Raw genomic sequence first — 22,733 nt, forward strand, 5'->3', positions numbered from 1 at the left:
AAGTGATTACTTCAGAAATTCCCCTAACGATTCCTCCAGGGATTCTTCCAAGGTTTCCTCCAACGTTTCCTTCACAAATTACTCCAGTAGTTTCTCCAAGATTTTTTTAGGGATTCCTCCAGAAAGTCCTCCAGAGATTCCTACCTGGATTCCATAAATCATTCCTACAAGGGTTTCTCCAGTAATTCGTCCGGAGATTCCCCCACGAATTCTTTAATTAATTCCTCCAGGGATTCCACCACAAATTTCACCAGGGATGCCTTCTGAGAATCCTTCAGGAATTCCTAAAGGATTTTCAAAGTTTCTTCCACGAATTCTCTCAAGTTTTCCTCCATAAATTGCTCCAGGGATACCACCAGGGATTCCTCCACATATTCCACCATGGATTTTTCTAGGAATTTCTCCAGTGATTACACCAGAAATTCCTTCAGGGATTTCTCCAGGCATTTCTCCAGTTATTACACCAGAAATTCCTTCTGGGATTCTTTCAAGGTTTCCTCCAAAATTTCGTTCACAAATTCCTCCGGGAATTTCTCCAAGAATTCCTTCGGGTATTCCTCCAGAAGGTTCTCCAAGGATTCTTCCAGGTTTCCTCTCTGGATTTCTTTGTTGATATCATCAGGGGATCCTCCAGTAATTTCCCCAGAAATTCCTCCACGAATTCCTCGATTAATTCCTCCAGAAACTCCTCCAGGTGTACTTCCAGAAATTTCACCTGGGATTCCTCCCGAGATTCCATCAGATATTCCTCCAGGGATGGCTCTAGGAATCCCTTCAGGGAATCCTCCAAGTTTTCTTTCAGAGAATGCTCCAGGTACTAATTACTTCAAGAGAATGTTCCAGGTGATTACTTCAGAAATTCCTCCAAGGATTCTTCCAAGGTTTCCTTCAAAGTTGTCTTCACAAATTCCTCCAGGAATATCTAATCTAATCTAATCTAATCTAATACAAACGCAGCCAGTTCGAGAAAGCATCCTGGAAAGTAAACGGGTTAGATTATGCCCAATTACTTTTCTTGTCAATATTGAGACTTGCAGCATATCAAAGATATGACACAAGCGTCAAAGCGGCCAGGCCTACTCCGTTGTATTTGCCGTAAAGATGATTCTTCGAATTACCTCGAGTTTTGGACAACTGTCTTTTCGTCGAAGCAATTCTCGAATCTACAGGGGAGGAAGGATGCGTGGACATACCGTACCAAACGCTCCAGATTTTACAAAGGTTATACGGTTGAAATAATTGTAAATATTTCATATTGAATGTCATATAATATACATATATTGGAAAGGTCTCACCCATTTGTTGAGTAGCGTTTGTAGAAAACAACGTCGATTCCAGTTTTGTATAATTCTTTGTGTCAGGAATACGCTGCGGCACTGCTTTCACGATGGAAACATCATCGGTCATCGCCAGATCATATGAGGGGTGAGTGTACTTCCTAACTTCACTAATTTGATAACAAATTTATCTTTTTATAAAACACGCGGATTTTTCTTCTAGATAATTTTCCGAACGACACTAAAACTGCCCGGCTGCACACGGGTAACCACGACACATTAACAAACTGACAACTGGCATCGTCACCACGAATCACACTGCTAACACTTTTCAAGCGCTTTTAAATGATCCCGGATCTTGGTCCGGATGGCATAGCACCACTATTAATGATTCGACCGGCTAATTACCTAAAACAACGCGGAGGCGAAAAAAGCGTGACCACAAATTCCTTCAAGAATATCTGCAAGAAATCCTTCAGGAATCACTCCAGGGATTCCTCCAAGAATTCCTCCAGAGATTGCTTCTAGGATTCTTCCAGGGATTTCGCCAGAATTGCTCCAAAGATTTTTCAGGTTTATCTCCAGAAGGTTCTCCAGGGATTCTTCCGTGTTTCCTACCTGGACTCCTTAGTTAATACCTTCAGGGGTTCCTTCAGTTATTTCTCCAGAGACTCCTCCACGAGTTCTTCGAATAATTTCTCCAGGTATACTTCCAAAACTTCACCTGGCATTCCTCCAGAGATTCCTTCAGAGATTCCTCTAAGATTTCCTCTACGCATTACTCCATGAATTCCTTCAGGGAATCCTGCAGATATTTCTCCAGGGATTCCTCTAGGAATTCCTCCAAGTATTCTTCTAGAGAATGCTCCAGGTATTACTTCAGGATTCCTCTAGGAATTCCTTCAATTATTCGTCTAGGAATTCCTTCAGAGATTTCTTCAGGCATTCATCCTGTGATTACACCAGAAATTCCTCCGTGGATTACTCCAAGGATTCTTCCAAGGTTACCACCAAAGTATGCCTCACAAATTCCTACAGGAATTTAAACAAAAAAATCTTTAGAAATCCCTCTAGGAATTCTCTAAGATTACTTCCAGAGATTACTTCTAGGATTCGTCCAGGAATCCAAAAAAAAATTTGAAATGGAAAAAGTTTTCCACAAAATTTTTCAACGTTGAGAAAATCCATAAAGAGAAGCCGAAAAAACTATGTCCGAACTCGTGGAAAATAAAAAAAAAAAATTTAAGAAGGTAATTTCATAAGCTTTGATCGCTGAAATTTTTGGAATGCACTTAATTTTCGTTCCTGAGTGTCAGGGGAAAACAAAAAAAATCAGAAAATTAGTTTTCCGGGAGAATGGGCGACCCTTAATTTTCCTCATTTTTTTTGTTCATATATCCAAGAGCCCTGCCTGTGGAAAAAGTTTCATGAAAATCTGAGACCCTTCGGCCCAATTTGTACGATAATCAAAAAAAATGCCCAGTCAGGCTACTCTATTTTGGAGGAACAGTAAGTATGACATGAACACGATTTATCTCAAAATACAGTCACATTTTCAAATTTTTCCAATAATGGTTTCTACGGCATGGTAAGAGTGGGTTTCATTAACTGAAAGAATGCTGGAAGGAATCCAGAAAGAAATTCTTAAAGGATTCCCGAAAAAAAAAACAATAAAAGAATTAATGATGGAATCCTGAGAGAAACCGCGTGAAGAATTTTTGGAAGAATACCTGAAAGGAGGAAGAGACCATCGAGAGGAATCCCTTAATAAAATGTGAGAAAACTTAACGAATGAATTCTGGGAGGACTTAAAGAAGGAGTTCTGGAAAGTATTCTTTAAATAATTCCAGAAGGATTCCATCAAAGAAGCGCAGGGAACATGTCTGAAGGAATCGTAGCAGAGTTTTCGAAAAGAATTTTCAAAAATTCTGGGTGCAATTCTTGCTGGAATCTAAAATGGAGTCCTTTTGAATATATTTTAAAGAAATACCTAGAAGAATCCTGAGAGAGATTTCTTTGAGAATCATTTAAGAAATCCATGGAGGAATCCCAGGAAAAAATAATGTATGAATCTCAGGAAGAATCATTGAAAGAATCCCTGAATGAATATCCACAGGAATTTCTAGTGGAAAATTGGGAGAAATCAATGAACGAATCCATGATAGAATGTCAGGAAATATCCCTAAAGGAATCACGAAAAATACTCAAAAGAAATCCCGGGGGGAATTCCAAGTGAAATCAATGATGGAATTGCTAACGGAATTCCTGAAAAAATCCTTGGTAGAATCTGTAAGAAATCTCTGAAGGAACTATAGGAGAAATTACTATTATCTAGTAGTTAAAATTCACTGATGAAAAGAGAAAAAAATACATGTTTTTAGAAAACTTGGGAAAGATCAATGAATAAATCCCGAGTAGCGCCCTCAACAGTATTTTGCCCTTATTGCGCTAACCGGATTAATAGGGCAGTGGACTTTGTGTTTCTCCGAGACAATCGGCGCCCCTACTTTAGTCTCAAGTCTCAAACTTAAAGCTAAATAAGGTAGGGATTATGAAAATGTTGTTTATATTTCCACTTATATAGTTATGGGAATTACACAGTAAATTCTGTATCATATTCTTGTTTATCGACCGTATTCTATTATTAACTTGATGATTTTGTGGCTATATCGGTCTCTTTCTACTCATAGTATAAGGGAGTAGAGATCAAAGTGGATAATGAAATGATAGATATGATAGAATTCGCTAGGTAGCGAACAAGTGTGAAAATTTATAGAAGGTGAAATTAGGCAAGTAGGCCATGTATTGAACGAATACATCGAATGCGTGAAACTTCTGCCGTGGGACCTGTGCTTTTAAACAGATCGGCTTGGTTGGTAGTTCATACCACCTTACCAAGACTGGCAAAAGTTTCAGGCACCCGACTGCCTATGTATTGTCCTGTTTTCATCACAAATTCTATCGATCGGTAGCTTTTTCGGAATTCGCACTCCGTTCATAGAGGTATGTCTACACCGAGAAAAATTTCTACTCAGTGGCTGAGTTGGTCTTACTCAGAAATCGAAAATTCCTTTGTTTTCTTACTCAGTTTCGGCTAAAAGTGGGACAACCCATTGGCAATGGGTTGTCCCACTTTTGACGGAAACTGAGTAAGAAAACAAAGGATTTTTCGATTTCTGAGTAAGGCCAACTCAGCCACTGAGTAGAAATTTTTCTCTGTGTATATCGCGGCGTGTTCTTCCTATTAGCTTTTTCGATCTTATAGGATAGAACACTTTTCTTTTTAAGCCAAACTTTTTATATCATATTCTTGTTTATCGACCGTATTCTATTATTAACTTGATGATTTTGTGGCTATATCGGTCTCTTTCTACTCATAGTATAAGGGAGTAGAGATCAAAGTGGATAATGAAATGATAGATATGATAGAATTCGCTAGGTAGCGAACAAGTGTGAAAATTTATAGAATTCGCGACCTATACAAAATGATAAGTCCAAGAACCTTATTTTCGTAAGGGGAATTTCTATCTAGTAAACCTTGTCAACCTGGTGTTTGCTACTTTCAGTAAACATGAAACGGCAAACTCGCGTGTCATGCCTCGAGCCTGTGTGCTTGTCAACAACGCAATAGTTGCTACAAATGCTACACTCATCTCTGAGCTAACCACCAGACATGTATGTGCTATCACAATTGATGTATCTGTTGGAAACCTCAACAGCAAATACGTCTATTGTTCGGTTTATTTACCGCATGATAAACCGTCCCGATGCTTTCAAACAAGTCATCGCATACTGCACTTCAAAAGGCCTTCCGCTAATTGTTGACAGTGATGCTAATGCTCACCATATCCTCTGGGGCAGCTCAGACATTAACTTGAGAGGTTCCAGTTTGATGGAGTACTTAAGTAGTACAGATCTTGCATTACTTAACATAGGCAACCGCCCAACCTTCATGGTATCTGCTAGAGAGGAAGTGTTAGACATAACGCTTTGCTCTAGTAGAATTAGTCACGAGCTGACCAATTGGCAAGTGTCAGATCTTTATCTGACCATCGCTACATCTTTTTTGAACATTCAAATGTTACTTCGCAAACATTGCGTTTCTGGAATCCCCGGTCAACAAACTGGGATCTTTTTACTGATTTGGTTGCGGCCAAATTTCATAGATACTCACCATCCATTGACATTCCAAGTGATTTAGATGATGCCGTTGATACTACAACGACCTTCATCATGGAAGCTTTTGAAGAAGCTTGCCCTCTGTGGTTCGTGAAGACCACAAGAGGAACCCCTTGTGGAACACTGATCTGGCGAAGCTCAGGAAACAATGTAGAAAGAGTTGGAACAGACGTCGTTCTGCTGGATCGCAGGCTTTCAGGTCGGCTCGCAAGGCCTATCAGAAAGCTCTTCGGTCTGCTGAACGATCCGGCAGGAAAAACCTTTGTACAAATGTTTCCAGTCTGAGTGAAGCCAGTGGGTTGAACAAAATCCTTGCAAAATCTAAGGATTTTCAAGTGAACGAATTCGTTTGCCAAATGGCAATCTGACTTCCCCTGATGAGGAAGTTCTGGAATGCTTATTCAACACACACTTCCCTGGATGTGTGGATATTACATCTTCGGATGAACCTGTCTTTTCTTGTAGTTACGGTTCTCTGGCTTCGGCTCGGAGTATTGTAACTATAAAATCGATTGAGTGGGCACTTAATAGCTTTGCTTCTTTTAAATCTCCTGGGGCAGATGGGATTTATCCTATTTTGCTTCAGAAGGGATTTGATAATTTCAAACATGTTTTGAAGCAACTACTACAGAGTATATTCCCAAATCCTGGCGGGATATTACTGTAAAGTTTATTCCGAAAGTGGGTCGTGCGTCGTATGAAGAAGCAAAGAGCTTCAGAGCTATCAGTTTGACCTCTTTTCTTCTGAAATGCTTAGAACGCATTGTCGATCATCACATCCGTGATGTTCATCTGGCCAATGTGCCTTTTCATGTGAACTAACATGCTTATCAATCTGGGAAGTCCACTGTGATTCTTTTACACAAAGCTGTTTACGATATCGAGGAGGCATTCGCTGAAAAGCAATCTTGTTTGGGTGTTTTCTTAGATATCGAGGGTGCCTTTGACAACGTGCCTTTCGATGCTATATTGGAAGCCGCACGGGGTCATGGTATATCTCCAATGATTTCATGGGGTCATGGTATACCTCCATGATTTCAATGAATACATCTCAAACAAGGAGCCGTCTATGGGTACTCCGTTTACTAGACGTAACTCCTGTGAACCGCATTTCAACACACACTTCGTTGTTTTCTCTTATCTGATTAGGTCGCTTCATACGGCCATAAATCGTGGACGTTGAGAGAAGTTGATTAGACAGCTTTCGGAGTTTTCTAACATAAAGTGCTGTGAACAATACTCGGCGGTAAACTGGAGGACGGCATCTGGTGGCATTGCATGAACTACGAGTTGTACCAAGTGTATAAATAGATGTTTAAAGTGAAGCAAATAAAACACGGCAGGCTGCGGTAGGCTGGACACGTAGCTCGTATACCGGAGGAACGACAAACTAAACCCATATTCTGCACTTAAGTAGACAACCAGGATACGGCCGTCGGCTTCGTGGACGGCAGCGCACACGTTGGATTTTGGTTCAGTTCAGTTCAGGAAGACCTAAGGATTCTAAATGTTCAGGAAGTGATTGGCCCAGGGCTGAGACTAGTGGAGACGAAAGCTTCATTCGGTGTAGATTCACCGCTAAAAGTTGTAGCCCATCAAGTATCAAGTAAGCAAGTTGATGGTGCACAACAGGTGGCGAGTAGGTACGCGGAAGAACGCGATGTACACTAAATCCTTTTTTTACACGTCTTTTTTTTACGCGATTTTATTTTGCACGATTTTTTTACGCGATTTTCTCGAAGTTACGCGACTTTTTTTTACGCGATTTTGGTTTTGCGGAGGGCAAATCGCGTAAAAAAAAATTTCCCTTTGATTTTTTTTACGCGATTTAACGAAGTTACGCGAACTTTTTTTACACGATCTTTTTTTGCGCGGACGCATCCATCGCGTAAAAAAAGGATTTAGTGTACTGCGACGACACGACGCGGTGGTGGTGATGCAAAGATTTATATTCTCACTTTTTTTTCAGCCGTCGTCAGTTGTCGCTATTCGTCAGCTGAAAACATGAAACATGAGTGTGGCAAAACCGTCACCTAACGGGGTTTCAATTTGACGGACGGGTACTTTATAGTGTGCCGGGAAACTCCCGGCAACAACGAACGTGTTTGAGCTAGCCCACCAACTGACGACGACGACGACTGTTCCTTCCCTGGCTGGAAGCGATCAGAGCAAGTGATAACAGCGACAACAAGGGTGACGGTTGAGACGTCGAGATGAAACAGAGGTTCTCAATCATTTACATACTGCGCATTGTTCAACGTAGAGTTCAGATCAGAATCCTCTGCCTCTTTTCGAAACCATGAGTTCCGTCAATACGGTTGAAACCCTCTGCGACAGGCTCAACCCAGAGTGCTATCAAGACAATGTTGTCACGTTTCGGCATTCAATTAGAGTTCAGTGAATTCACGTGATGTGCCCTTCCCTTAGGTACGCGGTATCCAAGTAGGTATCGGGTAAACTTCGAGCTTGGATTTTCACGGCTCGCTATGGTGAAATGAGCTTTTATTATTCCAACATTAACCTGTGCTTTATGATGGATGGATGTGAATTAAAGGTATAGGTACATGGCAAATTTCATAGCTATCACATACGATTTAATGGTGTTTCGGGACCATCTGTCAGACGGGAGTCGGGTAACAAAAATCATTTTTCACACCTAACACGATTCATCACCAGACTCTGAGAGACTTCCATTGTTTTATCTTTTATCACTCTTTTGACGGGGCGCATATTAACACACTTGCTGCTAGGTGGGATCCATCAGAACATTTAACCGGGAGCAACAGATGTTGGGCGCTATACGGTAGCATGAACATTGAACGTTGTACACATTTGTCTGGCATCGTGATTGATTACTGCAGAAATGTACTAAATCAGCTAGCAGTACAGGTGATGGAAGGCTGGGTAGTAAATCAATGCGTGTGAGAATTGTTTCTGGCGCTTTATGGGAACGTTCTTAATGTTTTGGGATATCTCTATGGGGGATTTAGGTGCAATACTGTCCCACTCTGTGCCATATAAAATGGGGTCACTCGGGATATCTGGCGGCCAGAGTGGGTTGCGAAGTGCATCTGGTGACAATGGGATCGAAGTTGGGTGCTGTTTGTGCGAGATTGATTGGGATTTATTTGGTGATGGTTTTGGATATTGTGGGTGCAGGGAAAACTAGTTCCAGCTCCAAGTGTGAAAAATCTTTAACAACGGCAAGTGGAACGAAGGCTACTACGGGTAAGTTGTTCTTGAAATCAGTGTTCTAAAATAGAATAAGATACTGCTTGTCCGAGATGAACCAGCCTAGGGCTGAAAATCTCGTTAATACAGATAAAAAAAAAGATACTGCTGTTATTCAAAATATTCTTTGCTCAAAGAAATTTATGGCGGAACTGAATATAATTGAGTGTAGAATTAGCTCTGATTATACATAAAAAATGAACTGAATATAATGAATTACTACTATAGTAGATTGAACCGTGTTCTAAAATCTATTTGCATAACAAAACTGGACGTGTAATGCACAGTATACTCTCGTGAAAATACAGGAGTAGATAAAATGATGAGGACAAGCAAACATTTATTTTCTCTTAAAATTCCAAACTAACCAACTATTTTGTATACTACATACTTACTTTCAGTCCGGAGCACCCACAGTGGTGCAGAGGGCCGAATTGAAAGATCTCCATCCTGGGCGATTGCCAGCTCGTGGCCAGATCAAATTTCTGTCGACTTCCTTTATTTCCTTGTTGAGGCTGCCATGCGTCATGGGCCTCTGGGACTGCCTCTGCTGTGATGTCCTGCGGGGTTCTAATATAACGCTTAGTTGCAGATTTCGTTTCCGCCTCTGCGTAGAGTGTGGCTGACCCACCTCCACTTTCGCTGCCGAATTTCTGTCGCTATCGGCTTCTGATGACATCGACGTTGAGCTCCATGTTATTGGAGATCCAATTGTTAGGCCACCATGCACAAATTATAAACAGCAGGCATCTATTGATGACGTCCTGCAGTCGATGAGTGTTCTCCGCCGGTACACACCAAGTTGCACTGACGTACAGCAGCACAGATTTCACGTTCGGATTGAAGATTCAGATTTTGGTGCGTCGACTAATCTGAATGTTTTTCCATACATTTCTTAAACTCGCAAAAGCAACCCTCGCCTTCTTGATACGTGTACCTATGTCAATCTTGGTGCCACCATCGGCCGCCATTTGCCTACCAAGATATTGGAAGCTTTCAACATTCTTCACTGATTGCTCAGCTACCGTGAAGCTGGAAGGGTTGACTTTGTTTACATCCAATGATTTGGTCTTGATGACGTTGATGGTAAGACCTGCCACCGAGGAGCGATTGGCAAGATCATCGAGCTTGCTCTGCATATCAGAGCGCCGTTGAGCTAGGAGAGCAACGTCATCAGCCAATTATTCGAAGTCATTTAGGTGCTCCGGAAATATCGCGGTTTCCCATATGTTGCAGAATAATTGATGCAGCAGTTGTGTAGATACTACGGGGTCAGTTTTGAGTGGTTTCTATCTCCTTGGTAATGTATCGAACACTCGGCGGATCATGATGGCGTGACCAACACTTCAAATAGGTTTTCAAAGCGCTCGAACCAGCATTTCAGCTGGTCAGCCGGATCAGTTTATAGCTGTCCAAATGTGTCTTTCACGGGCATCGTTGCATTGATCTTAGTCCCACTAAGGCGGCGTAAGACAACATAGAGGAGACGAATGTCGCCGATGTTTGCGGCTTTCTCGCCTTCGTCGGCTAGGGGATCCGCCCACGCCCTTTTGTCCCGACTACATGAGCGCTTCACTTCCTTCGCGAGAGCCGAATACTGCTGACGAGCTACGGCTTTGGCTCCTCGTGTTTTCGCTCGCTCTATCGAGGCTTTGGCGTTCCTTCACTCCTCTATCTTTCTCCAGGTATCATCCGGGATCCGCTGCTTTCTCTGGGTGCGTAGCTCACCCAAATTATGTTAGGTAATGTCGGCGCTACGTTTATTCCGTACATCAAGAAGGCTTCGTCTCCATTTTTAGCTGAAGCAGATGCAATCGATTAGATTTTTCGTGACGCCATCACTGGAAAGCCATGTCACTTTGTGCACTGATCGATGATGAAAGAGCGATCCTCCAATCACCATGTCATCTTTGCCACAAAACTCTGCAAACAGCTCACCGCTCTCGCTCAATACTTCGAGACCATGACGTGCCCATAGTCCGAGTTATCGGAACCAACCTTCGCGTTGAAGTCGCCCATAAGGATCTTGATATCACCTTTCGAAATCTTGTCCACGACAGCATTCAATTGGCTGTAATAGACTTGCATTTTGGCAGCATCGGATGGCACGCAGCATTGGATCATGGTAAGGTATCGAACCTGGCTATCCTTATCCTCTCGATAATAAGTTTCCACTTCATGAGCGCATCGTGGGAGTGAGCGCTGAGTAGGGAACCAACTCCACGGTGATGAAGAGTGTGTTCACCTCGTAGACCAGAGTATAGCAGCATTTCAGTCGACGCCAATCTGTGTTTTCCAAAGTTCGGCCAGTGGACTTAGCTCAGTCCTAGGATCTCATGCTTCATACGGCTACGGCATGACTCTACTAGTGCCAGTTGGCTCTGCTGGGTAACGTTAATTCATTCCAAGTACTAATTCTTGTCCGTGTTTCGCGCTATAAGTCGTTGCCATTGAAGTTCGTAGTCTTATATTTTCGGTTGCTGTAACGTCTTTTGGGTTTCGAGAACATTAGGTTGTTGCCGAACCATGGTAGGGCTGGTAGGTATATCTTCCGGTGGAGGAGCATTCCATATTCAGTCGCTGGATGCCACACAAACGCTGTTTGAGCCGCACCTCACAGACGCTCGGTACGTATCTCTTGAATATAGCTTATATCAGAAATACAACAGTGCCTACACACTAAGAATAAATCGCAGAATTCTGTGAAATTTCACCGAAATCTCAACAGCAGAATTTTCGGTGAACTGTTCGGTGATTTTTTGGTTCACCGAACAATCTGTAAAAATAAAAATGCTCATCTGTCAGATTCACCGAAAGTTTCGGTGATTTGCTTCACATATTTTCTGTGAAATATTTGTTTGTTTTTGTTGGTTTCACAGAACTTTCTGTGATTTGTCTACAGATGTACTGTGATTTTTTATTTGGTTAATTTGCAGTTCACCGAACTTTTCGGTAGATTTTTCAGTTTTCTCAAATCAAAAATGAAATGGTTTTTTTTTTATTTATTTAAAAATGGAAGATTTATTTCGATGTTCATTTGTGAATAGGGTATTGGTTCCCTTATTAAGCATGTGGCTCCCATTTTCATCCTACGAAAAACAAAGGATTGAAGCGCTGTTTGTTTTGTTTCTTATTTTTGTATTTTTTGTTAGAAGTGAGCACCAATGAAAACAAAACGAACGGAATCGGTGCCGTAATCGCCTGTTTTCAAATAGGATGAACATGGGAGCGTGAGATTACTGATGGAACACATACCCTATGTAGTGCGTGGGCATGGCACTTGAATCAGTAGGACAAAAGGAGTTGTTTTTCATATAATCGTTCATGTGACGATGCAACGCGGTGATTTATGCTGGCACTTCATCGCAGTCGAAACAAATGGCTACAAAAGATACATATCATTAATGTGCAATTAGTACTTACGGAAAATACTCACCAGCCTCTCATTCCGCTCCTGAGAATGGTCCAAAACTTCTAGTTTTTGGTTGTTTTGCTGATCTTAAATAACACTATTTTATTGAATGATATTACTTTTGCCATAGTCACAAAATAACAATTAAAACCAAACAATTTTGTTTTGACAACCCGCGCTTGGCAGTGGCTTTTACAGAAATTCGGTATAAATTATAACGCCCGATAAAAATTTTGATGTTCACCGAACTGTAACGTAAAAATTTCACAGAATTCGGCGATTTATTTGCCTTTACCGAATTTTCCAGTGAAGTTTTGACAGTTGAATTGGAAAACATAGAATTTCACAGAAAGATCTGTGAAAACATATTTTACAGTTTACATACGGTGAAATCTTTCACAGAATTCTGCGGTTTATTCTTAGTGTGTAGGCTGCCCTACCAGCTAAGTACACAACTCTTAGCTTAGCTGGCGGGTTTTGTCATCGATTCACCCGTGGAAGCATGAGGTAGGGACTTGTGAGAACCAGAGCTATGTTGGACGCTCTCCTTATCGACTCAGCGTTTTGCAGCCCACTTCTTGCAAATCTACCGTCCAAACTGATTAGGCTGATTCGTGCAATGCTTGGTTGATCGAAATCAAGTATAAGGGTTGCGTATGAGATTTCAACGTAATTTGTAACCTTAGATGGATTGAAACAGAGTGATACTGTACCGAACTTGTTGTTCAATAGCCAAAGAAACGGTACCATTGTCACACTTTTTGACCGTCGAGCCGTGGAAGAGTGTCTTAAAATATGAGGCAGCTAGAATTGGTCTCACAATCAGCACCAGCAAGACGAAGTACATATTCATTGCTAGACAGCGTAGGTCCAATGGTGATGTTTGTAGACGAAGTCAATATTCGGGTCATAGGGGGATTTTGATGTTTAGGGGCTGTCTATAAACCACGTGGTCATTTTTTGGAAGATTCCGACCCCCCCCGTGGTCTTTCGTTCATACAAAAAAATGTATGGGCCGTGGTCTTTGACCAAAACCCCCTACACCCCCCCCCCCCCCCCCCCATTTTGACAACGTGGTTTATGGATGGCCCCTTATTGGCTTTGTTGTTTACAAAATTTTTGGAAGAGTGAAAGAGAAGGAGAGAATTTCATGCAGTGCCCTACATGTGAGACAGGCTTGGTGGTTAGATGCTATCGCTCCTCATTCGTATGCAAAAGGTCCTGGGTTCAATCCCTGGCCCGTCCCTTTCAGCACAGTGTCAATCTATCATCAATCATCATCTAACACTTAAAAGTTATGCAACCAAGCGAACTGTGTCGCTTCTCCTCTAGAGAAATCAACCAAGAATCTGTCACCTAAATATTGCATCACCGTCCAAAGATGACTCCCACGCCACATCTCATATCCTACCCAATTAACAAATACCCTATCCGTGCTGGTTGTGGGTACGCAGAGAGCTCTCGGTCTCTACTCTCTAGTCGCAACAACCACCACACTCTAACAATCTCTCATAGTCTTTGAAGAATCTTAGAAGGAACACTTTATGGTTTACCTACTGTCATGGTAAAATCAAAGCTGATTTCTCAAGGTTTCTAAATTTCAGCGCCGCTATACTGGCACGCCCCGTGGGAGTAACTTCAATATTACGCTTAAAACACCTCCATGGATATCTTGAAATAGTTTTTCACTTTTTTATCACTATTCTTTTCAAATTATCTTGAAGGGGCATTCTTGCAGGAATTTCTTTCGAGTTCAGTGAGAATTCCTTTTAAGATTACCCTGAGATTTTTTTTAGAATGAAGGAATACCTCCTCGATGATCTCCAGGAACACCGCTAGAGATTCCTTTCGGAATTCATTCTAGGTTTTCCAAATTTTTCATTCTTCTCGAAATATGATCAGAATTTCATTCAAGAGTTTTTTTTTTGGGGAATTCACCCGGAGTTCTTCTAGACATTTCTAAAACACTTGTAGGAATTTCTCCAAAGATTTCTTGAAGCGATGCAACTCTTGAAGATTTTTTTCAATAGAGAAGATAGATAAGTTCTTCTAAGGTTACCCATTAGAAATTTAGATTTTTATTAAATATTATTGTTGAAATTTTTTCACAGATTCGTTCGAGAGTAACTAAATATAATCAGAGATTCTTTCAGGCATTTATTAGGAAATTTTTAAAGAAAATTCTCAATAGATTTTTCTGAAAGTTGTTCAAGGGTATCTCCAGAAGTTCCTCCTGGTAAGAATTTATTGAGTCGTTTCTTGAAGATCTTTTCAGAGTTTTTTTTGGTAATACTTCAGAGATTTCTACAAAGATTCTCTAAGCAATTCCTGCAGAAATAAGAATGCATTACTTGGCATTAAAAAAAAAAAGGTCAAATAAACTTTTTATGATTATTTGCAGAGGGTTCTTCAGCATTCCTTGGTGTTCTTTCAAAGATTCCTTCAACAGTGGAATGTAATGGATTACTTTAGGGATTCTTTCTAGCATTGTTGCATCGATATTTTCTGTAATTTTTGTAAAATTTCTGAAAGAATATCTGAAACAATTGTTGCAAGATCACCTGATAGAATCTTACGGAACCGCAGTTTAAAAAATCTTTGAAACCTTTGCTGATTTTTTTAAGTTTAGAGATATTTCTGTAAAAAAAAACATGGACATATTTTAAAAAATGTCTGGAGAAACTCTCAAACTATTAAATTTACGTGATTTGTGCTAACGTAAGAACAGTAACGACATTCACAATACGCGCGACGTGAGACGAGACATAACACTTATAGTTCTTACTATCGTCAAGATATTAAAATTTACCTTTCGTCGACCGGTTTCGGGCTCGATGTCGCCCATCAACAGGACAATGTCCGACTGATTGCGTTCAGTTTTCGTACGACCTTCGTACACGTCCGAAGAGAAGAGATGCTACTGAGAAACTCTCAAACTTTCGAAAAAAGTCTCTGGAAATATTTTTGAATGGGTCCGAGTAAGAATTAATGAAAAAAAAATTCTGAAGAAATATTCAGTGGAATACCGTCAAGGCGCCATTCACCGTGGGGGCTCCATTCACCGTGTGCCTTCGAATATTTTTTCATTATTTCCATATTATGATTGAATGATATGTCAATTTCTCTTCAATTTCACCAATACAACATTGTATTGGTATCTATAAAACCAATACAACATTGTATTGGTGAAATTGAAGCGAAATTGTCATATCATTCAATCATAATATGGAAATAATGAAAAAATATTCGAAGGCACATGGTGAATGGAGCCCCCACGGTGAATGGCGCCTTGACGGTACTCGTAAATATCTCAGGAATCATCTATGGGTAATTCTCGCTGAGACCGGCCCACTATTTACATCTTGTCTCCAAAAATGTTTAAGGTGCCGATTTTCTGAAAGCCCTCGCCTAAAAAGTAAGAAAAATGCATTTGGTTACTCAAATTGATGGACCCCCCGTTATTAAGAGCCACAACAATTTTTGCAGACCCCTCGATTTTGGTCAAATGGAGGCTCACTTAAACCGTTATAACTCGAAAGTTTCTCCAACAACCACCTCAAAACGAATTGTTGTTGAAAAGAGGAAAGATAGAGCTACTATTTACAATAATAAAAAGTTGGGTCGGCCATATTGATTTTGGCCGCCATCTTGGATTTTTATACCAAAACATTTTTTTCACCATGAGGGCAACCACCGATTTTCAAAATTTTTGAATCAATTGAAAGCTGGGACATTTATACATAACATATCAAAAAATTAGAGATGTCTTTTTCTTCTTTCAAAAGTTATCTGCAGTTTTGTAAATCATGCCACTTTTGCGCACCGGGCCCGGTGCCGGCCATTTACATAAATGCAGCGTTATTTCGCAGTGTTTACGAACACGAATTTAAACTCTGAACCCACTAATGGAAAGCTGAAGGTTTAAGCTTTTCAAAACACTAAAAAAGTTATAAAAACAATGCCCGCATCATTGAAAAATAGTCAAAAACGGAAGCGAACCTCCGATTTGGCCAAATTTTGCGGCACGCGCCTTTGTGTATACATGCAGGCGTAAACTCGGATGCTGTTGCATGTCGTTGCCGGTGCGCTTGGAAATGTATGGAGAAAACGTGGCTTAATTTACAAAACTGCAGATAACTTTTGAAAGAAGAAAAAGACGTCTCTAATTTTTTGATATGTTATGTATAAATGTCCCAGCTTTCAATTGATGTAAACATTTTGAAAATCGGTGGTTGCCCTCATGGTGAAAAAAATGTTTTGGTATAAAAATCCAAGATGGCGGCCAAAATCAATATGGCCGACCCAACTTTTTATTATTGTAAATAGTAGCTCTATCTTTCCTCTTTTCAACAACAATTCGTTTTGAGGTGGTTGTTGGAGAAACTTTCGAGTTATAACGGTTTAAGTGAGCCTCCATTTGACCAAAATCGAGGGGTCTGCAAAAATTGTTGTGGCTCTTAATAACGGGGGGTCCATCAATTTGAGTAACCAAATGCATTTTTCTTACTTTCTAGGCGAGGGCTTTCAGAAAATCGGCACCTTAAACATTTTTGGAGACAAGGTGTAAATAGTGGGCCGGTCTCAGCGAGAATTACCCCTATATCAAAAGTTTTTTTCATGTTTTTTTTTTTTTAATTTCTTAGTGAACATTTCAAGGAATTCCTTCAACAAAGATACTTTTGAATGAATCTCTGTAGAAATATCTGAAGAAATCACAGGAAAATTCTTAAAGGTATCCCAGCAGGAATTTTTGTGGAACTTCATAGAAAAGTTTATTGAGAATTAAAAAACAAATATAAGGGTGATTTCCTAAAAATATTCTGTGAGAAATCTGCGTGCGCATGTCTTTAAGAGTTCCTGTAGAAATTCCAGCATAAACGTCTAGAATGGATTCTGTGAAGATCCCTTAAAAACACTCTTGAATTGTTCCTAAAAGAATTCCTGACGATATTCTAAGGAATTACTCCTTGAAGAGTGGAAGGAATTAATAGAGTGATCCTTAGAAGAAATAATGTCGGAGAGATTCTGATTCCCTGAAGAAATTTCTCTACAAGTTTCTGCAGCAATTATTTTTGAATCTGCACAGTAGTTTTTGAACAAATCTCTGGTAGACTCCTTTAAGAAATACCTCTACGAGAAAGCCCACCAAAGATTTATTAGGTATAACTTACTCAGAAACTTATTTACATCTGGGAGTTTTTTTTGAACGTAAAAAAAAAGGAATCGTGATCGAATTTCCAAAGATTTTTTTAAACAAATCCCAAGAAGAATTTCATAAGTAATCCCTGGTGGAATTTTTGAATGCATCCATGAAAATCGTACCAGAAGAGCTCTTATACGAAATTTGTTGGAATTTCGTTTAGGAAGATTTCAAGAAAGTGCTGGAGAAGTTTCTTAAAAAAATCCTGGAAGTATTTCTGAGGAAATTACTGAAAGAGTTTCTCAAGGAAACCTTGGTAGGTTGAATTCCTGGAGTAATTTCTGAAGGAATCCATGCAGCAATTTTGGAAAACAAAAACCATAGAAATGTCTTAACAAAGTTCTTGGGAAAATTTATTGATGTATCTCATAAAGAATTTGTAATAGGATTTCCAGGGATATTTCTGACGCTCTAAATGAATTCTTGAAGAAATTTCTTGAAAAATTCGAAACTTTTAGATTTTTAGAAGAAATCTTTGGATGATTTCCTGAACGAATTCTCGTATGGAATTCTGAAAGAATCAATGGAGGATCTTCTGAGGAAACCCATAGACCCTTTTCTAGTGGATTTTTTTAGGTAAATTTCAGGAGGATCTTCCAGAGGTAACTCTGAAAGAAATTTGGAAAGAATTTCTTATAATTGCCTTGGAAGATGTGTTAAGAGAAGTTCAAAAGGAATTCGTGTAAAACTTACTGAAAGGAAGTTCTGGAGAAGTTTCTAAAGAAAACCATGGAACAATTTCAGGAGTAATCCAGAGAAGGAATCCATGGAGGAATTTCTGAAGATAGCTATTGATGGGTTTCTAAATATGTATGGGGGAATCTCTCAATGAATTTTCATGTGTAATTTCACAAAATATTCTCTTTAATAATTTAAGAGAAATCTAGTTAACTTTTTAAAATAATTCCTGAAACTGAAAAACATCCCTGGAGACAGTTTCCTAATGAAACTTTGACATATGTATTTTTAAGGATCCGTTGATAAATTTCTGGGGGAATTTGTAGGAATGAAGAAATCCCTGAATTGTGTCTTTTATTTTATTTTTTTTTCTGAAGAAATCATTGAAAGAAGTTTTATTATTACAGAGTTTATATGAGTGAGGGTACAAAAAAAATGCAAAACTTACGAGGGTGAAATTTTCCATAGAAATAAAGACGCAAAAAAAAATCGAAAGCGAATTTATCATGTTAAAACGAAAATTTTCCAGTACATATACAAGCACAAAACATTTGATGTCCACTAAAAATTCTATGTTTGTGAGAGTGCCGAAAAAATATTTATGCGATCTTATTATATTCAGGAGGATGAAAAAAAATCTCAGTTTGAGAAGGGTAGAGTAAAGTGGGGCAAAAGTTCGAGTGGGGCAAGAGTTTCTTTTGAAGTTATTGAGCTCAATTCAAATTATTTCTTTCGGGTGTCAAAGTTGTTCGAACCCTTTTTGAAAAAGAGTCTTTCACTCCAAAAAATTTGAAAATTGATTAATATTTCGAAAAGTTATGACAAAATGTTGGTTTTTGACCAAAAAAATGTAACATGCGATGGTCTATCCAACGCATGGAATGGAATTGTAATGAAATCGAATTCGATGTTTTATTTCAGGGCGTAACTAGGTATATTTTGAAGATGTTTTAGCATGTATAACATTTTGCAAAAAAGATTTCGAAATCATATTTTACACATAGTGGGGCAAAAGTTCGAATTGTGGGGCAAAAGTTCGAGTCATGTGGCAACTTTAGGTATAAACCTAAAAATCTGCAAAATGTACATATAATTTCTAAGAGTAATGAAATTAGAGAGAAAATTCGATTAAAGTTGAAAAAAAAAAGTTGTTTTATCTGAATTTGCCGGAAAACTACTAATTTTTGGTGTAGTAAATTTAACCCTGATTTGGGTAAAATCCAGATCGCATTTTAAAGTGTATTCCAGTTCTGACATCAAATATTAAGTGGTTTCAGGTATTCCTATTACCAAAGTGTCAAAATAGTGTGCTATGGTTAGCGAAATTCCACAAACACTAGATTCGAACTTTTGCCCCAGTGGTGGGGCAAGAGTTCGAATAAAACACACACATACAAAAAGTGTTGTAACTCAAAATTGGAAAGACATTTGGCGTAACTTTGTTCAGCAAAATTTTAGCTCATGGATGGTAGAATCACCACACGGTATTTATTTATTTTTATTTGCTTTGATTTTTTGAAATAGGTTGAATTTTCAACTAGGGTCGAACTTTTGCCCCACCTTACTCTAGTTTTTTACAATATGGAAAAGCACAAGGTTTAAAAAAAGTGGTTCAGGTCATATTTCTTATACCTATTTATAAGGGCGCTACTAATTTCGTTTAAAATCTTATGAACAATCACTTAATATAATAAAAGTGGCTCTTCCGCTCATTAAAAATCACAAAGCTGTGTTTTACACGACTATGAATGGGACCGCAAAATGAATGAATGCCAGAGGATTCAGAAGAGGTGATTTTCTCATTGCACAAAGGAGAATTTCATACCTTTGGAGGCGCATAAGTTAGGAATATTTTTTTTGTTTCATTTAATGATAGTAATACTGACATTTTTTCTCATATTTATGAGAACACTAGCTGTCCCGGCAAACGTCGTACTGCCTGCCTACTGTGTTTTTTGACATGCAGCTCCATAGGGACGTCCCCGGCGAAGTCATCTGTATGGGAGCCCCCCGTTCCAGAGACCGGAGAGGTCCCGCACCAAGCTAAGAACCTTCCCCGGCCCCATAAATACCCACATACAAAATTTCACACCGATCGGTCCAGTAGTTTCCGAATCCATAGCGGTCAGACAGACAGACAGACAGACAGACAGACAGACAGACAGACAGACAGACAGACAGAAATCTATTTTTATATATATAGAAGATAAAAGCATTAAGGAAGTCACATATAGGCGATTTTCTTATATCCAGTACAGCGGAAGCAATTCCTAACTTCATTGAGAAAGCTATTTTCTTATATGTATGGAAGCACATCAAATGAAAATAAAAATACATATGCAGGATTATTTTCCTAGATTTGCAAGGGTGTTCATACTGAGAGTTTAAACCTTTTTTTATATCTCAAGAGCTGATTACTCAGTGAGTAACTTGGAGTAACTTCAATGACACCACTGCATGGTATCCCAGAAACATTTTTAGACGAATCCTGGAAGAACTGCGGGACGATTTTTAGGAGTTCCGGGGGAGTCTCATAAGAAATTTGTGTAGAAATTGCAGATATAAATTCTGGGAGAATTCCCAGGGTACTTCTGAAGAAATCACTCCGGAGAAAATATAGGAGGAATTTCAAAGATGAACGCTTGGGTAAAACCCAGAGTTAATTCCCTAAAAGAACAAATTCCCTATGTAACTCTTGAAAAGATCTTATAGAAAATAAGGACGAATTAAAAAAACATGAAAGCGCCTCATCCGGAAATTCCAGGGGTCAGTAATTCTTTTAAGTATCCAAACAAAAACAACTCATAAAATTCCAAAAAAGATAACCAAACAGAACTGTACTAGATTACTCAGATGAATCACCAAAACATTCTTGGTGGAATCTCATAAGGCCGGAACAAATATCATTTTCTTCTTTTGTCACTTTGCTCGTTGACTCGGCAAGGGGGGGCAGAATAAATAATAAACGTATTTGATGAAAAATTACCCAAACAATTAGGCAAACTCATGAAACTCATCGGTTTTGTTAAGAAATTCCGAGGGGGGGGGGGGGGGTGACATTAGAGAAAATCGAAATTTGTGTCAGCCTAAAGAAACTCTTAGTAACTTAATTGCTTATCTGTGTCAATGCTTCCAGGACCGTTCTGCCCGGGTGATTTGATATTCGAGGATACATTCGACAGTTTCGAACTGGACACTTGGCAGCATGAGAACACCTTGGCCGGAAATACCGTAAGTTGAAAAAAAAAAAACGAATTCATGGGAGCTATTTTGTTTCAACATTCCTAACTTACAGAACTGGGACTTCCAGTGGTTTACCAACAATCGATCTAACTCTTTTGTGAAGGAAGGTAATCTGTACATCCGGCCTACGCTTTCGGTGGATGAATTTGGTGAGGCTTTCCTTAGATCTGGAGTTTTGAACATACATGGAGGAGCTCCTGCCGATCAGTAATTGTCTCAATCCATGCCGTAACAAAAAAAAAACATTTTAGTTAAACTGATATCATTCGTTACAGATGCACCAAGCAAAGCACCTTCGGATGTGAGCGCGTGGGGTCACATGTTCACATATTGAACCCGATCAAGAGTGCCAGTCTGCGAACGGTCGACACGTTTGCATTCAGATACGGAAAGGTAGAGATCAGTGCAAAGCTCCCTGCCGGAGATTGGATGTGGCCAGCTGTGGCTTTCCTGCCGAAGTACAACCCATATGGTGCCTGGCCTGCGTCCGGTGAAATTGATCTGCTGGAATCGAAGGGTAACCGGGACTTGATCAAGAATGGGATCAACGTTGGAATCGAACAGGTCACGTCCAAGCTACAGTTTGGTCCGAATGAAGGCTACAATGCGGGATCGACGGCAACGTTCACCAGGAATGCGGAATCCGGAAAGGGCTATCACACCGGGTTCAATCGGTACCAGATGGAATGGACTCCGGATCATATAACGTTCAGTATCAATGATATCGAAACGGGAACCGTCAAGGTGGGAACAGGGTTTTGGGCTAGGGGTAATTTTAACATCACCTCACCGGGGATGGACAATCCGTGGCGGTACGGGAGCATCATGGCACCATTCGATCAGGAGTTCTACATAAAAATTTCGCTGGCGATTGGAGGAAATGAGTACTTTTCCGATGACGACATCAATCCGACCAAGAAGCCGTGGAAAAATGACTCACCCCATCCGATGACTGACTTTTGGAATGCCCGGAACGACTGGTTGCCCACGTGGAATTTGGACGAGAATGACGCCAAAGATGCATCGATTCAAGTGGATTACGTCAGGGTGTGGGCACTGTAAAGTGTTTTGCTACAGCAGTGACGATAACGATGATCATCAACCCCCTATCATATTATTAAGATATTAGATGCTAGCGATGGACGGTCGATGGATATTTAGTCGGGACATGTTCCTCCGCCTCTCATCATCAGACCCACAAAATTCGTCATGGAGAGCAGATAATTGCTTTGAGTGATAAATAATGTGAATCCCCTCCCCTTTACTCTTCAGAACCTTTTTATTGCATCACGCTGGGAAACGCTCGTTGACGCAGTGAACGGTTTACGTAAAAAAATGACCCTAATGCAAAAGGAAGGTTAACGATATTTTAGAAGATAAGTTTATGGGCGAAATAAAATATTTAGTTATCATCAACTTTCTAAACGAGTAAGTTTAAACCCGTTGTTGTGTATTTTCGATGATCACATTTATGTTCTTATGAGGGAGTACCCATTTAGTACATCACGCTAAA

General features: G+C 39.8%; 1 protein-coding gene across 1 annotated transcript; it reads left to right on the top strand.

Moving 5' to 3' along the window:
- The first annotated feature begins 8,488 nt into the window (after positions 1-8,488).
- On the top strand, positions 8,489-22,647 carry LOC109404840 (beta-1,3-glucan-binding protein-like). Its single transcript, XM_029872700.2, has 4 exons — positions 8,489-8,684; positions 21,114-21,208; positions 21,273-21,427; positions 21,496-22,647. The coding sequence occupies exons 1-4, from the start codon at positions 8,537-8,539 to the stop codon at positions 22,280-22,282; spliced, it is 1,185 nt and encodes a 394-aa protein (XP_029728560.2). The 5' UTR covers positions 8,489-8,536; the 3' UTR covers positions 22,283-22,647.
- Positions 22,648-22,733: the final 86 nt, after the last annotated feature.

The sequence above is a fragment of the Aedes albopictus genome, chromosome 3 (assembly GCF_035046485.1).
Source record: "Aedes albopictus strain Foshan chromosome 3, AalbF5, whole genome shotgun sequence".
Classification (NCBI taxonomy): Eukaryota; Metazoa; Arthropoda; class Insecta; order Diptera; family Culicidae; genus Aedes; species Aedes albopictus.